We start from the raw sequence: 16,813 nt of genomic DNA, 5'->3' as shown, positions 1-16,813 counted from the left end.
GGCAGGGAGATCTCAAGTTCCTGGCTAGCTTGGGCAACTTAGTGAGAACTTGTCTCAAAATGAGAAATAAAAAGGGAGGCCGGGTGTGCTGGCACATGCTTATAATCCCATTACTTGAGAGGCTAAGTCAGGAGAATTGTAGGTTTGTGGCCAGCCTCAGCTGCTTAGTGAGGCCCTCTACAACTTAGTGAGAGCCTGTTTCAAAATAAAAGAATAAAAAATAGGGCTAGGAGTGGAGCTCAGAGGTAGAATGTCCCTGGGTCTATCCCTGGTACCACCAAAATAAAACAAACAAACAAACAAAAAACCCCATATATATGTAGTACACATATATATAAAATAGGGCTGGGGCCAGGTATGGTGGTGCTTGCTTTTGTAATCCAGTACTTGGGAAGCTGATACAGGAGAATCACAGGTTCTGGCCAGTCTCAGCTACTTAGTGAGGCCCTCTGCAATTTAGTGAGACTTTGTTTCAAAGTAGTAAATAATAAAAAGTATGGCTAGGGTGTATAGATCAAAGGTAGAATGCCCTTGGGATCAATCTCCAGAATAAAAAATAGGGCTGGGAATGTAGCTCAGAGGTAGAATGCCCCTTGGTTCAACCCCCAGTACTGAAAAAAAAAATAGAAGATGAAGAAGGAAGAGAGGATAAGTATGGGAGTGAGGATCTGAAGAGGTTTGTAGGGATGGAGTCACTATCCAAGTGTAAGAGTTGTATTTTGATTCCTATAAAATACAGGAACACCATTCATTTCAATAATAGAGGAAGGAGAGACTATATATACATGTGTAGGTTGGTTGTAGGTTTGGCAGTGAGAAGAGTGTGGTTGTCATACTGCTTTTATTTTCTTAGCTGAGGTGGGGTAGTATAGATTTGAGGAGACAAAATATGAAATAGTTGTTTCAGAGAGCAGACAAGTCAACATATTCAGGAAGTTTAATAGAATTTCTGGACAGTGTTGAGTACCTGGTTGAGATTCGAGGCCCTGCATTTGAAGTGGAACCATTTGGCGCACAGTAAAGTGTTTTTTCCCACCAGCATTCAGGTAGATATAGGCATGGAGTAGGTAGTTCTGTTGGGTTTAATCTGCGATTGACATTTTGCCAGTGTACCAGAGGGAGGGCAGTAGAGAAGAAGGGTATGTCAAAGGGAGAATAAACATAATGGACCACAGAAGCTAAGCTGAGTTGGAAGGGAAAAGGCCAGGGAAGTATAATGGACAGTGGAAAACTGGAGTGATAAAGTTGAAGAAGCGCTAGAGGGGAGAGTATCAAATAGAAGTGACCTAGAGGAATATGAGGGGGAGTGGTGAAATTGGAATTTCAGAGATGGTGCAGTTACTGGTTTTGATAAGATCTAGGGTATGACCGTGGGCTTGGTGGCCAAGGTGTGGTAAAAATTGTGGGGGGAGAAGAGGTCATGGTATTGGATAGGTCATCTGCATTGGAAGAGTTGAAGTCACTTCGCATTGGACAGCAGTGGTATTGAAGAAGACAAGAGTCATAAATGAAGGAGGGCTGGTGCCCAGGAGATTGGAGGGGAATCAGATGGGAATTCATACTGCCATGAATTTCGAGAAGTAGGGTTTTTGAAGGAAAAAGGATGAACAGTGGCTTGTCAGTGAGAAGAATGAATGGAAAGATGGGTGGATGGAAACATTCTTTTATTAGACCTCTTTCAGTGCAAGTTTTAAAACAATCTCTGAAGCTGGGCGTGGTGGCATATGTTTGTAATCTCAGTACTTGGGGGGCTGAGACAGGAGAATTGCAGATTCATGGCCGGCCTCGGGCAACTTAATGAGACTCTCAGCAACTAATAAAGACCCTGTTTCAAAATAAAAATTAAAAAATAGGGCTAAGCCGAACGTGGTGGCACACACTTTAATCCCAGCATTCGGGAGGCTGAGACCGGAGGATTGTGGTTCGAGGACAGCCACAGCTACTTAATGAGGCCTTCTGCAACTCAGTGAGACCTAATAAAGAATAAAAAATAGGGCAGGGCGTGTGGCTCAGAGGTTGAATGCCGCTTGGTTCCACCCCCAGACCCACAAAACAACAACAACAAAATAGGGCTAGGGATGTAACTCAAAGATACAGTGCCCCTGAGTTCAATCCCCAGAACCCCCCTCCCAAAAAATCTCTGAGATGTCTACATGCTATATTCAGTTCTACCCTTTTAAAGCTTGCCCTCCCTCCTTCTGTCCCCCCCGCCCCCGTGTGTGTGTGTGTGTGTGTGTGTGTGTGTGTGTGTGTGTGTGTGTGTTTGTTTGTTTACTGGGGATCCAGGGACATTCTAATGCTGAGCTACACCCCAGGCTTTATTTTTATTTTGAAACAGGGCCTCCTAAGTTGCTGAGGCTGGCCACGAACCTTGGATTCTCCTTTCTCAGCATCGCAAGTGCTAGGATTACTAGCATGCACCACCCCACATACATTCCATTTTTTAAAAAGAGAGATTGGTAGATTATAGACCGCTGGCCAGGTCCAGTCTGCTTGTCTGTTTTTGTGATTTCGAAACACAGCTACACCTGTATTGACACTGCACCCACTGTTTCCCATATTGTCTGGTAGCTTTTGTACTAGTTGCTTAGTCAAGTAGTTGGAACAGAGATGACCCCACAAAGCCTGAAATATTTATTACCCAGCCCTTTATAGAAAACTTTGTTGACTCCTCAGAACAGTGATTCTCCCCCTTTAGTGTGCCTCAGAATCACCAGAGGGCTGTAAAGCAGATGGCTGGACTCTACACCCAGAATTTCTGATTCAGGAGGTCTGGGTTGGGGCCCACAAGTGTGCATTTCTGACAACTTCCTGGGAGGTGCTGTTGCTTCTGAGATAGGAATCACACTTTAAGAGCTGTTGCTTTAGGTATTTAAGGTAGTGATCAGGGTCCCTTAATTTGTGCTGAACCAGATGTCCCAACCTACTGAGTGTCTATCACTTGACATGATTTACTGGCTTGTCACTGTCACTTTTAAGCTCGGTGCCCCCAGAGTTTACTGTCTTTAGATGAAGCCTGCCAGTGCCATATGCAATGGGACAGTTGCCCATCCTGGCTGGCTCTGCACTTAACTGTGAGCTTTCTTTCTTTTTTGTCTTCTGGGGTTCTCTGATAGCCTGAGTTTTCTCTGGAAGAGCAGCGGTAGATAGTGGTCACCTGAAGCTCAAGGGGAACAAAGCGGCTAACCACTGTGGTTTGGAAGAAATAAGGTTTTCCTCCACTATGTGCTTGAGTAGTGTAGAGGTTTGTTGTGTGCGATGGAGCTGGGGTGGTAGCAGCCTGTGACTGCAGGAGGGATCTGAGAGTCTGACCCTTCACAGGAGCAGTGTCTCTGCAGGCAAACCACACCTGGAAGGAAAACAAGGGCTATATTGGGCTGAACCAAGTCACTGGGCCCTGTTCTTCAGTAGAGAGACCTCTGATGGTTATTTCTAAGATGCTTCTAGCAGGGGCATTCACCCCTTCTGTCCTGCTCCACATCTCAGATGGTCTCTCTTGAGCTTGTCTGCCATGCTGTAGTTCAGCAGTCACTACAGAGCTACGTGTGCCTCAGCGGTGAAGTGCACATGCCTGGTGAGTTCACAGTGGTGTGACCTTGGCTGTCTTAGCCTCAAATCCCTAGCCAGGTCTCACCTGCCTTTCCCGTGTCTGCTGAGCTCCTGGCCCGTGCAGGCCCTGGGAGCACACGCTTTGTCAGCGCCTTGCCTTGCTCCTGCCGGCCTCAACCCTCTCTCTCATTTTCCTTTCTGATGTCTGTGCTTGAGCCCTCATTGCCTTTCTTTTTTACTTTTCCCTTTTGTTCCTCCTGCCTTCCACACTGTGTGTCCTGCCTGCCAGGACAGGCCCCTTCAGCCTTCAGAGTTCTTGGCCTTTTGCTAAACTTCCTTATGGTGGGCAGCTGGCACCCTCTGCCTACTTATCGTTTTACAGCTGAGAAAGGAAGAGTCAGCGAGGCTCTTTGGCTTTTAATTTGAAAGCCATGGGAGAGCCAGTGAGGAGGTAGCCTTTGTCTTCAGTTTTTTGCTTAATAGTGGTGCTTGAAGTTAACAGGGTCTACAGAAGCTCAAAGTGCAGGCTTAACACAGGCGAGAACTGTGTGGCTGGGGTAGATTAGAGTCAGCAGGGAATGTCTGAGGACACGGATCTCACAGGGATAGCAGAGAACCTAAGACTGTACCTCCTGCAGCCTGGATTGGGAGGGGCCAGCCAGGAGAGCTGCTTTGGTCCACCATTTTCCCCATGGGCTCCATTTTACCTGTTTTATTTGTTCAGTCTTTAAGACAAGAGTTCGTTTAAAGAAAACGTTCTGTGAGTAAAGAAAAATTGGGGGGTGGGGGTTGGTAGGGCAGGACACACAGCTAAATCTTTATTGTACAAGTGGAAAAGTAGAAGCTCAGAGAAGAAAAACTTTTCTATGTCTCAAGGCATGACTAACAGGAAAATAAATACTAATTTAGAGGAGAGCTGGAGACAAAGTTCCTAAGAAAAGACAAAAGTCTGTCCAGATAGCATCACAAGATAAATTACCTCAGAAGTCTATTTGAGAGATTGTGTCATGTCAGGAACGGTCTGTGGATTTGAGCCTCTTGCCTTCGTGAGGGGATGAGGAGGAAACGCCAGCCCCTCAGTCTGCCTCCCAGAAAGAGAACCTCGGGCCGATGAGCAATGGCTCCAGCAATGTCACATCTCTGGCCATGCCAGCCCCACAGGAAATCTCCAGACTTCTCATCAGTACACGCTCCCACAAGAATGTCGCTGTATCCCATACTTTGTGGTTTGATGCCACTAGAGAATCTCCTAGAGAACAGATTCTGAGGAAATTGCTCAGCAAGACTGCAAGAGGCTGCCGTGAGAACAACATGCCTCCCCGGGTCTGCTGGCACGGCTGTGCAGTCCACTTGCCCCTGGAGCTTACAGGGCAGGCGTTAAGGGCAATGAGAGGCTAACATCAGATGGAGCGTTTTCCTAAAGGAAATTGAGATTGTTTATTATGTGGGTTTACAGTGTGACCTGCTAACGCCTGAGGGCCTGACCCTTAGGGCCACTTTCTATTTGTGGGAGCAAGGCTTTGATGTCTCCTTCAGGGTTGGTGAGGTTTGAGTTTTAAATCTATGTACTTTCAGGGGCAAGAGGTCACAGGGCAGTACCCAAGCCTGAAAACCACTGCGACAAGATTAGTTTCTGCCTTTGCTTCTTCTGGTGCAAGAGCCTCATTTATTCTAGTTGGAGGAAAAACTGAAAAAGAATGGTATGTTAAGTAAGTCCAGAAGGCATCATTCCCACAATCAGGTACACTCTTTGGCAGGTGGCAAATTTCTGTTACATATCAGCCATTCTTCTAGACACTAGGACTGTTACTTAGAGCAAAGTCCTGCCCTGTGGACCTTCCTTCTCATAAGAGAAGCCAGACAGGTAGTTACTGTTTCTGGTGGTACTGTTCTAGTACTGTTTCTGTTTCTGATTAAGTGCTGTGGGGGGAAGACCTGGGTAAGAAACAGGGAGTATGGGGCCACATATAACTGAGAAGGCCTTTCTCATAAGTGACTCTCCAGAAAGGCCTGAAGGAAGTGAGGGAGCAGGTGAGCTAGGGAAGTAGGTTCCCACATAGCACAGCAGAGGGCAGAGGGCCGGCAAGAACACACCTGGGGGCTGGAGGAGCCACATGGAGGCCAGTGTGGCTGTAGCTGAAGGGGTGACAGGGACAGTTATGAGAGGGAGTCAGAGTCTTAGCTGAGAGCAAGACCACACGTGACTCCCTGACAATTGAAGAACACGTTGAAACCCTAACTTCTGAGGTGAAAATGCCAGGAGCTGGTGAGACCTTTGGGGAGGTGCTCAGGTCATGAGGGTGGAGCCCTTGGGATTAGTGCCCGCACACAAGAGGCTGCGTCCACGTGAGGACACCAGCGAGATGACATTTGTGAGGCGGAAAGCAGGTCCTCCTTAGGCACTGGATCTGTCTTGATCTTGGACTTCAGCCTCCAGAACTGTGAACAAATAAGTTGTTAATAAGCCACCTAGTCTGTGACATTTTGTTGTAGCAGCCCAGGGACAAAAAGGCTTTGCCTTTTACTCTGAGTAAGATGGGAAGCCATGGGAGGGCTGGCCACCATGTGGAGAAGGAACTGAAAGGCCAAGAGCAGAAGGAAGGAGACTTCCTTCCTTCAGTAAGGTCAGATTCTGGGTGCATTTGGAGACAGGCTTTGTTGCTTGGTTGGATGTAGATCTGAAAGAAAGAAGACTCGTGGTTGTTACAGAACGCTTTTGTCTAGGGCGCTTCTAAGAATCCAGCTGTCATTTACAAAAATGACTGCATTCCACAGAATTTCTAACTTGGCTAAATAGTTTTAAGAATAAGCTGTGGAGACTCAGGCTAGAAAAAGGTTAATGTAATCATTGGTTCCTTAATATTCTTTCTTCTGACAACCTCATTTGTGTTTGGGTCAGTTCTACCACAGTTATTTCTGGAATAAGTCTGATCACAGCATTTCCACTTTTAGGAGCACTTGAGCAGGGCAGGGTCTTTGGGGTCCAGAAGAGCCTTGGGATAGACTATGCCTGGGGACACTCCTCACTGCAGGTGCTGTGCTGGTTTCCTAGTTGTATACCAAGTGCCACAAGCTGGTAGCTTAAAGCAACAGAAAAACCTTTTCTCACAGTCCTGGAGGCTTAGAGTCCAAAATTAAGGTGTTTGAGGCCATACTTCCTCCAAAATACTCTTTCCTTGGCTCTTCTAGCTTTCTTACCGACTGGTCACTCCAGTCTTCCTCCACCAACATGTAGCATATTCCCTTTGTGTGTCTGTCTTCACATGGCCGTCTTGTAAGGTCGTTAAACACTGGATTTAAGGTCTGCCCTAAACTAGTGACCTCAACTTGATTTGGTTAAATGTACAAAGACCCTGTCTCCAAATAAGGTCATGTTCATGGTTACTAGGGATTAGAACATCAGTATATATTCTTGTGATTGTATATATTTATATATTTTGTTTAGCCCACAATCAATAGGTACCCTGCCTTGGCTTGGGTTTAATTTTGAGTTTCTTCTGGGCTTAGATGTACTTGGAGATAAGATAGGAACTATCAAAATAGTTAGAAAACAGGTCCCACTATAGTAGGGGTACCTCTTTTGTTTGAAATAATTTTTAAAAAGAAGTAAGTTTATTTAACTAGTAAAGGATTGATGGTTTCATTTGCATCATTGTTTTGAAAGTTGAAAACATGGAAGACATAGATGGAGTAGATTTTTCCCCCCCCAGTACTGGGGATGGAACCCAGGGGCATTCTATCTCTGAGCAACACACCCAGCCCTATTTTTTTTATTCTTTATTTTGAAACAGGGTCTGAGTTGCAAAGGGCCTAAGTAGCTAAGACTGGTCATGAACCTGGATATTCCTGTTTCAGCCTCCCAAATGCTGGGGTTACAAGCATGCACCACCACACACAGCAGAAATTTGTAAAGCTGAGAATTACAACCTGAATTTGGTCAGAGGCCTTGCTGATAGTCCAAATTTATGGTTTGCCAGCTGTGACAACAAATTGGCAAAGGTTAAATGTAGTAGACCTGGGTTCCTGAGCGCTGGCTGGGCCAGGGGAGAACTCTGCTTCCTCCGCCAGCTCGTCCTTAGCTTTCCCGGGGTGGGGCCCAAAGGTGCCTAGGTGGCGGGTGGCACGCACTCTGGCTGCTGCCCCTCTTCTGTGCAACACCCAGTGCACTTACATTCTTGATTGGTGTGTCAGTACTTATTGGGATGTGCCTCTTAAACTCACAAGTCTAAGGGGTGTTTATCAAAGGAAGTTCAAGTTCCCACTCTGCTATCACAGTGATAGGACTATATCATGTTGAGCAATGTAAACAAAATTCCCTAGCAACGGTATACATTTGTGGGCACAGAATTGTTATGATCACTGTTTTATGGAGTTCCTGTTGTGTTGTAAGGAAGTATATGAGATTGGCAGATGGGAAATGAGTAGATGGGGCTCTTCTAGCCCTAAGGAGATTTTGAAGTTAGGAAGGACAGACTGAGTCAGATTCACACAGAAACTGATAAGACTTGGGTCCCATCTCTGCCATTTGGCTCTTGTAGGGAAAGCCTCAGAATGTATCCTTTAATGTCTGGACGGAGTGGGAAAGGCAAGGCAGGGACATATAGTGGGTGTACCAGTGAACTTCTCCTCTGGGCTCAGAGCAAGCACGGCCTTGGAGCCCAGTGATGTGTGCTTGCCTGCCCTCTTCCCAGCCCTTCCCTGCATCCCAGCTCACATGGGCTGCATTGGCTGCAGGGACGAGAGCGGAGGGAAGGCCGCCTGGGCCTCCCTGTTACTGCTCCAGTATGGCACAGCCGCTCACATGCACCCCAGGGGGGCATAATTTTGAGTATTCCTCCAAGAGAGCCTTCATTCCATGTCTGCTAGGTGGGAATATAGCCACAACTCTGCCCTCAGGGACAGCAGTAAATCCACCATCCTTATGGGGTGAGCATGGGGCATAAAACGCACACACATCATTTCCTTTGACGAATCTTTTTTGGTCCTGGTCCAGATGAGGCTTCTGAAAGTAGTTAAGCTTACTTGTGTGAGTTGAGATTTTTAATTTGGGACCCATATGGGGTTGGGGGTAAACTTCCAAAGGTCTGCTTTCCACGGTGTGTCACTGTCCTGGATTCCTGGCAGCAGCAGTTTCATTAGAAGAGCAGATTCCACCCTGACTCATCTGCCTCAGTGAGACGTGTGATCCGACTCACTGCACTCACAGCGGCTACAGGCCGTGGGGCAGAGCAGTGGACTCTGTCCGCTCTGTAGCACTGGTGGCTACAGGCGCTTGGCCCAGGCCATGGAAAACCCTGAGAGGAGACAGTCTGCTAGGGCAGGAGCTTTGTCCTGGAATTTCCTGGCCTTTGTCTGGTACAACTTTATGTACTGTGATGCCTGTTTTTAGAGCCCACTTCCTTCTGGGGGAAGAGTGCCACTGCCTGACTCCCAGGCTGCTTCTGCTTCCTGTGCCAGCCACCTCCGCCCCTGCCCCTGGGTAGAGGAGGGGGGCAGGTGTGCATACCTGGTTTCCTTGACAGTATGCTCCTGGAGGTCACTGACCACCAAGGAGATGCCATAACCTTTGTGCATAAAAGCTGCATTGGCCAACCTGGCCTGCTCACCCTAATAACCAACCCTTCTTTCTCATGTTGCAGCAGAAAAAGTCCTACCTGGAGCGAAGTGTTAAGGAAGCTGAGGACAACATTCGGGAGATGCTGATGGCACGAAGGGCACAGTAGGAGCCTCTAGGGGAAGCTTTCTCCTGACCACTCATCCTGGGAGGGCAGAGGAGCCTTGTGCAGAGTAACAGCCTCCCTCTGCCTGGATGGACATTTTACCTGGATAGCCTAGTAACCCCGCATTTCCTGTATCCCTTTGAGCCCCTTTCATTCCCACTCCTGTATGTTTTCCCTTGGCTCTGTCTGGCCAGCCCTGGCCAGGGCACTCCTCTCTTGGGCAAGCCATGAGCTCCCCAGGAGAGGAAGGTGGGAGCCGGGCAGATAGAGACCATCTGCCCGAGCCTGCCACAGGTGCGCTGGTTAGACCAGTGTAAACTGCTGTGCCGCTCTGCTCAGCTCCTGCCCCCTGCACTGAAGCCTTTCTCTCTGGGGAGAGGGGTCTTGCCCACTTTCTTCTCTTCCCTTTATGGTCCTTTGACACCTGACTTCTGGGCCTCTGTGTAGTACACAAAGGAGGAAGAAAGACTTAAGTACTGAGTAGAGTTCCTCTGTGGCAGTCAGCCTCAAGATTCCTTTCCTTGCTTCTCCCAAACATTCCAGAAGACGATTCAATAGCAGGCAGCACCTCCGAGGTGTCTCCTTTGACCAGGATCATAAGAGGACTCTGGTCCTGAGGCCACCAAGAGACAGGGTAGTGGTGTGCAGAGCTGGCTTGCCCTACTCAGGAGAGCCCCATAGTCAGTGTTCAGGAATTTTGTTGCAAGCCAGTTGTTCGACACAGTCATTATTAAAAACTAACTTATATAAACTTAAAGGACAATAAATACTCAAAACTCATTCTTTCCTAATTATTTGCCTACATTTGGCCGTTACGTGCTCTTGCGGGTAGGGGTCTGCTTGGTGCTCGGGGTGAGAGAGTACTACTCAGTGGTGTGCTCCTGTGTCTTGGCAAGGTGGGAGCATTTTCACACCAGATGGGAGAGGCTACAAAGTCATGGCCTCCTCTTGCCTTTTTTAAAGAGCCAGAACTAGTAGTGAAGCCAGAGAAGGGAAATTGGATTCCCTGTGCGGGGACTCGGCGCCACCCTGTGGCCAAAGGCGAGGTGAGTGGCGCTGCCTCCCGTCTGTCCCCAGGAGACTGGCCTCCTGGGCTTCCAGAGCAGGCCCCACACCCCACAGCTGCCAGGAAGCTGGCCCGTTTCTAAACCCTGGGCAGAAGCAGGTCTGCCATCTTGGTGAATGCTCCTTCCTGAGCCCATCCCTGAGGGGACGTGGGAGCTGGCCTTGGAGCCCGCCTTCCTCTTAGCACCGTATTGTTGAAGTAGCCAGAATGCATCACTGCCTGGGCAGTGGCCACTGTCTGAGGCACCTACACCTTAGGAGCCTTTGCAAGCAGGTGAGCGGTTAGAAACAGTGATAGTTCAGCCAGTCGTCTTGGCACACACCTGTAATCTTAGTACTTGGGGGGCAGACACAGGAGAATCACAGGCTCAAGGCCAGTCTCAGCAACTTTGTGAAACCTTGATTCAAAATAAAAACAACCAAAGAGGATGGAGTTGTAACTTGGGGGCAGAAAGCCTCTGGGTTCATTCCTCAGTACCAAAAAACCCAAAAACCACAACGCAAAAACTGAGTTGTACACAGATTTATTGAAACATATAGGATATTAGCAGAGAAATCAGTCAGTGGTTTGTTACATCTTGCCATTCACTACCTTGAATGTATAATTTGAAAATTATAAATATATATCTCATAACTAAGCCATCTTTGGCCAAAAAAAATAAAAGGAGTATCATTTAGCACATTTGTTAAAGATCAATAAGAAAGGGATTTTCAACAGTAAAAAGATCAAGTCACTGAATTAACAAGCAGCGACCTCGCTAATCTAGAATCCCATAGTGCTGAAGGTAGAGGTGTCTGCAGGGCGAGGCGCGGAGCATCAGAAGAGACTGTGGCGCGGAGCCGTATGTGGGGGCTGGCCCGTCAGGTGAGCATGTCCCAGAGGCAGCAGCAACAGAGAGCAGTCCAGCAGGCTGTGAGGCAGGTGGATGGGCCCAGGTCATCCCTTCTTTGGTCTTCCACCACATACACTGAAGGGAAAAAAGGAAGGAAGGATGAGAACGCTCTGGTGCATACCTCAGGCCCTGCAGTTAGTGCCCAAGGCCAAGGAGGGCCACATATGGCAGAAGCCAGTAAGCAGCCTGGGTGCAGTCTTTCTGCTCCTGTCAAGCTGTAGATCACAGATTTCCAAACTTATTGGCTCATGGTCCCCTTTTTGGGGGTGGGGGGAATCACTCAGGGCCCCTGGGAAATCTGCCTTAAGTGAAAAAACAGAAAAATGTGGTGACACTTTTGCATTCCTTTATATTTGGTTCCAGCTCCCACCCCTCACATGGGAGTAGTAGAGGCCACTTTGGGAATCTACACTGAAGATGAACAAAGGCAGCTATATTCTTATAAAAGAATAGCCAGGTACCTGGATTTTTCATACCTGGGCAATACAATTACAGAACATGTCCCCAACTACACTGTGACCCAAAGCATTAAAGCAGGCAGGGAGGAAAGCCTGGTCGGGTGGGAGGGGGGACTGGAACCATATGGCATCATCTCTTGAAGCTGGCACTGCTTCTCCTCAGAGCAAAGCTAGAAATCTGAGTGCTGAGCAGATGTACAGGGCAGGAACGGTCCACCACCCTTTGCATGTCAGCTGACTTGTGCAAACATTACCTTCTCTTGGAAGGGCCTTTTCCAAATGGCTGGTGGTTAATCTGTAGCCACTTTTTGAAAACCTCAAAACCACCACCACCATCGAACTTAAAAGCTGTACAGACATCAAACTTTTGCAAAGCCCATGAAGGCATGCATCTTATAAATGAGAACAGTCCTTTTGTCAGTTTTCTTTCAGTTCTATTTTTGCATTTTATATCTATTTTTATACCTCCTCCCTTGGCAGCTCCTCTCTGGATCTGGTGTCATAGCTAGAATGCGCTGGCTTAGCAGGGAGCTTTCCCAAGTCCTCCCCTTGAACCAGTGGCTCTCCACAGAGCTACCTTTCTTTCCTTCTATCCGGGCACAGATTTAATCCCACCCACTTGGACTGGGCCCCATTCGGCACCCTATGCAAAGGTGGTCTGGCCCACCACCAGGAAGCCTGGTCAGAGGACCGTAACCCTTTTATTCTCAGGCTTCATAAGGAAAATCCCCTTGTTTAGTCCTCCCAAGAACCCTGAGGCAGGTAACACCACCAGTCATTTCACTGATAGGTTGTCTCCTGTTCTAACACACATGACCAGGCAGAGATAGGATAGGATCTGAGCCCTAAAGCCTCTGCTAGCCATTCCTGCTCAGGCTCAACTGGAATAGAAAAAGGGCCAGGAGCTAGGCATGGTGGCACACACTCACAATCCCAGTACTTGGGAGGCTGAGACAGGAAGATCATAGGTTCATGGCCAGCCTCAGCTACTTAGACCCTCCACAACTTAGTGAGGCCCTGTTTCAAAGTAAAGAATAAAAAATAGGGCTGGGGGTTAGCATGCCCCTGAGTTAATCCTCAATTCCACAACAATCAAAAAAAGAAAAGAAAATGGTCCAGGATGAGCTTGGGTAGTCGTCTCCACCCAGCCAGAGCCCCCAACCCTACCACCACTGCAGCCTGCACACTGCAAGTAGGAAAGTCCCAGGAGAGGGTTACCTGTCTCCCCAGCCTCTCTGGGTAGTTTTAGACAGGGAAACAACACAGTGGGCTACAGAGACCCTGGAAAAAACTTTCCCTATATTCTCCTTACCAAGGGGTTGGCTCCCTTGCCTAGGCTGGCAGGGGCCCTCTCTAGCCAGCTCTAGAAGTAGCCTGCTCGATTCCTGCACAGGCCTTCTCCAGCCCAGTGCAGAGCCGGCCAGGCCTGCTTGCTGTGAGAGGTCTCCAAGTGTCCAGCTACCGTTTACTGAGGTGCTCACAGCGTCAGGACTGGGTGAAGACCCCCACATGGTGCCACGCGGCCCACACAGCCACCCCGCGAGATGGGCACAGGTCACCCATCTGCCCAGCCCCAGGGCAGGGCAGCAGCCCTTCCCTCCCTCAGAACCACTCAACCTGGGCAGCTGAGCCGTGGAAGCAAATGCCCCAGTCCTTCTGGCGTCACCTCTTTCCTTCAGCCCAGCCAAGGTCATTTTTGCAGGGGCTCACTTCAGAAACCGGGGGACTAGAGACTTGGAGCTCATTATTCCCAGAAGTGCTGATGGAGGTAAGAAATAGCGGGTGGCTACAGGACCCAGGCTTCATACTAGAGGGTTCTGAGCCAGGTGTGGTGGCGCACCCCTGTACTCCTAGTCTCTAGAAGGCTGAGACAGGATCACAGGTTAAAGGCCAGCCTCAGAAGTTTAGCAAGGCCTTTATTCAAGAAAATAGGGCTGGGGGTGTAACTCAGAGGCAGAACCCTGGGTTCAATCCCCAGCACCATAAAAAATAAAAGAACAACAAACTGAAGGGCTGTCCACCGCTCACTCACCCCTTAGAAACTGGAGGCAATTATTTCCAGGAGCACTGAGTCTTCTGAAGCCCTATGACTTTACCCCTTTACTCTACCAGTGACAGACCCCCACCCCCAGCTCTTGGAGGATGGGGTCTACAGGTGGGAGAGGCCTGACTGGCCCAGGAGAAAACCTTTAAGGTGCCTGGTTTCTCACAGCACAGGATATGGGGCCCAGAAATGGGACAATCGAATCTTCTAGATGCCCTAGCTACTCATGGGAGTGACATGCTGTCCCCTGCGGGGTCTGCTGCATCTGACCTGGGGTCCCAGTCCACCCAAGGGCCTCACTGCTCCTTGCCTTCACTGTCATGGCCCCCATCACACCCTGATGGCAGAATCTGCCTGAGAATTTGCAGCTGGATAGCTAGTATACAGCCCGTGTTCTCTGGGTCCTGCGCATGATACCCTGAGTGTGTGAAGCCAGGGAGCCATGTGCACTGAAGCTTAGCTGGCAGTCCCAGTCATCCAGCAGGAGTGGGGCAGAGAGGTGTCCAACCCAGGTGTTCCACATCTGGCTACATGGCTTCCCAGCAGCTGCCTCTACTGCCAGGTGGGGTGATGTAAGGCTGTAAACTGTGCACAAACTGTGCTTTTTGTAAGTCAGAAATCATTTTTAAGTATGCTTTCTCTCACTTTAGAGAAGAGGGAAGCTGGGCGTGGTGGCACATGCTTGTAATCCCTGCGCTTGGGAGGCTGAGACAGGAGGATCGCATGGGTTCGAAGCCAGCCTCAGCTACTTAGTGAGACCCTGTTTCCAAATAAAATATAAAAAAGGTCTGGGAGTATAGCCCGGAGGTAGAAAGCCTCTGGGTTCCAGCCCCAGTACCACCAAAAAAAAAAAAAAGAAAAAAAAAAAAAGAAAAAGAAGAAGGGGGAAGTGAAGGTGTGGGTAGGGGAGCAGGAGTGTCCTAGGCAAGACCTGCAGTCAGGCCTGGCCTGGAAGCGGGTTCTGGTGCCCTCAGTGCTGGCTCACCTCCAGCTCCTTGGAGATCAAGTGCCCCCGGCCAGCCTGGGCTCCAGCTCTGATGGGTGCAGGGCCCTGAAGATTGCCTTCCACTTGCACCACCCCCAAGCTAACTTCCATTCACTGTCCAGTCTCAGGCTACCCTATCCAGCTAGTGGTGGGGGCTGGTACGTTAGTCCCAGGCAAGAAGGGGCTGAAATCGACCCTTACCAGGGGACTACAGTTGGTTGAGGTCAGCCCCCTCATTGCTTGCCTGTCCTGCCTGCAGTCACCCTCTGAACCACACCTCAGTAGTCTCAGCCCCAGCCCCGTGTGGGGCCTACAGGGCAGCAGGTACCCAGAGCTCCCTGTGCATCTCCCAACTCCCATGTGTGCAGTCCCATGGCAAGGGCGGGAGTGTGGGCACACAGGAAGCCTGGAAACCTGGAAGCCACACTAGGTTAGAAAGTCCCAGGGAAGTTCTGGGGCCGTGCATCTGGGGGTGGGCCTGAAGCAGGGCCATTCACCCCTCTCTTGCCTTTGTGCTGGAAGCAAAGACTGATGGGAGATGCCAGGAGCACAGTCTCCTGTGACCAGCTGCCTGCTCACCAAGCCGTGGGGAATCCAGGGCCAACAGTGCCCACTGCAACTCTGGCCACCAGACACCAGAGGGGACTTCTGGCCATCAACCAGTAGTCCCTTGGTATCAGGATCAAGGGCCATACTGCACGACCCCAGAGGCGCCACCCGTGCAGCTTCTCAGAACCTGGCCTGGCTGACAGTGGGCCGCGGCAGGGAAGACCTGCAAGAAATGTGAGCAGAGGCCTGTGCAGGCAAAGGCTCCAATTCTCGGTCAGCCTGGCATCTAAGACCTTTACCTGCTTGGCTCAGCCTTGTTAAATGATTAATTAAAGGCTCTGAGGTGGCAATAGAGCCTTGTTAGGTTCTTGTTTGTGAATGCATCTGTATAGTCTGCACCCAAGAGAGACACGGAGGAGAGGCAAACAGGCAGGAAGCCTGCTTCCCAAGGGTGCCATGCCTTCAACAAGAAGAGACAAGGAGTGTGGGCGTGGTGGCGAACCCCGTGCTTGGGAGGCGGAGACAGGAGGATCACACTGGTTTGGAGCCAGCCTCAGCTGGCTTAAGAGACCCTGTTTCCAAATAAAAAAGTATAAAATAGGTCTGGGAGTGTAGCCCGGACGTAGAAGGGCTTCAGGAACCCCAGTACCACCACCACAAAAAAAAAGAAGAGACAAGGAGCGAGAAAGCAACGCCTGGTCCCTCCTGTCCCGGCCAGTGATGGGTGCCAGGGAGAGACCTTGACTGTTAAAGCCACACAGCCACGCCAGCCCGAGGAGTGTGCCAGTGGAGATGGCAGCTTTGCCGGGTGCAGGACCCGGAGCTTCAAGTTCCCTCGCTCCACACTGGACCTCTGGGCCAATAGAGGCCAGCCAGCCAGCCTCCGGGGGGCTCCAGAGGATGCCGGGATAACCTTTCTACTGCACACAGACCAAGAGGCGGGGTTGGAGAGGGCCTTTAAGCATTTCAGAATGCTTAAGCCAGCCTGAGATGGCTTCTCACGCAGGAACCGAGGGCGAGCGCGCAACTCGCTAAGGCGGTTGGCCTCCCCTTTTGGATGTCCAGGTGTGGTGGGGTCACTTACTGCCCAGCACACAGGACCTGCACTGCTGAGAGTGAAAAGTCCCGGTAAGCACAGGGAGGCGGCGTGGAGAACAGCCAGCCAGGGACCCGCTCAGCCTTCGTCCTCTCCCGGCTCATCCGGGGTTCCACAGCCCGGACACGGGACTCTACAGGTTACAGGCAGGAGAGGCTGGGTGCTTCTTCCACTTGGCTTCTCAGGAGGAGAGTGGGGTGGACAGGACTCCGCAGGGGCAGTGGCTCCCCACGCTGCCTGTGCTGCTCAGTGTCCCTGCTCCCAGCCGCCTTCCCTGCAGCGCCAGCCCTGGCCTTCAAGTCCTTGTGCGAATTCAGCTGAGGCAGGAGAGCCCAGGTCAGCCAAGTCCCCGTTCTTTTCCTTGCCTCAGTGTCCCAAGATACTCCAGGTAGACTAAGCCGTGCGCCAGCCACCCTGCTCACCTGCTGCCCCGCGCTCTCCCGGCCTCATTCAG

The 16,813-nt window shown here is 50.1% G+C and overlaps 2 protein-coding genes across 2 annotated transcripts in view; one reads left to right on the top strand and one right to left on the bottom strand.

The window, feature by feature from the left end:
- PFDN1 (prefoldin subunit 1) overlaps nt 1-9,385 on the top strand; it is a gene marked incomplete at its 5' end in the record, with an annotated part of 75,093 nt that extends 65,708 nt beyond the window's left edge. Inside the window, one exon of the mRNA XM_080713574.1 lies at nt 9,189-9,385. Within this exon, the coding sequence (XP_080569700.1) occupies nt 9,189-9,272 (84 nt within the window). The 3' untranslated portion in view covers nt 9,273-9,385. The remainder of the gene's footprint in view (nt 1-9,188) is intronic.
- Nucleotides 9,386-11,195: 1,810 nt separating this feature from the next.
- The window catches only part of CYSTM1 (cysteine rich transmembrane module containing 1), a gene marked incomplete at both ends in the record, with an annotated part of 53,749 nt that continues 48,131 nt past the window's right edge, over nt 11,196-16,813 (bottom strand). Inside the window, one exon of the mRNA XM_080713594.1 lies at nt 11,196-11,302. Within this exon, the coding sequence (XP_080569720.1) occupies nt 11,196-11,302 (107 nt within the window). The remainder of the gene's footprint in view (nt 11,303-16,813) is intronic.

Source organism: Muscardinus avellanarius (assembly GCF_963383645.1).
Source record: "Muscardinus avellanarius genome assembly, chromosome: 1".
In the NCBI taxonomy this organism is placed as follows: Eukaryota; Metazoa; Chordata; class Mammalia; order Rodentia; family Gliridae; genus Muscardinus; species Muscardinus avellanarius.
The sequence above is the reverse complement of the archived record's forward strand: the minus strand, read 5'-3'. Positions and strand labels throughout refer to the sequence as shown.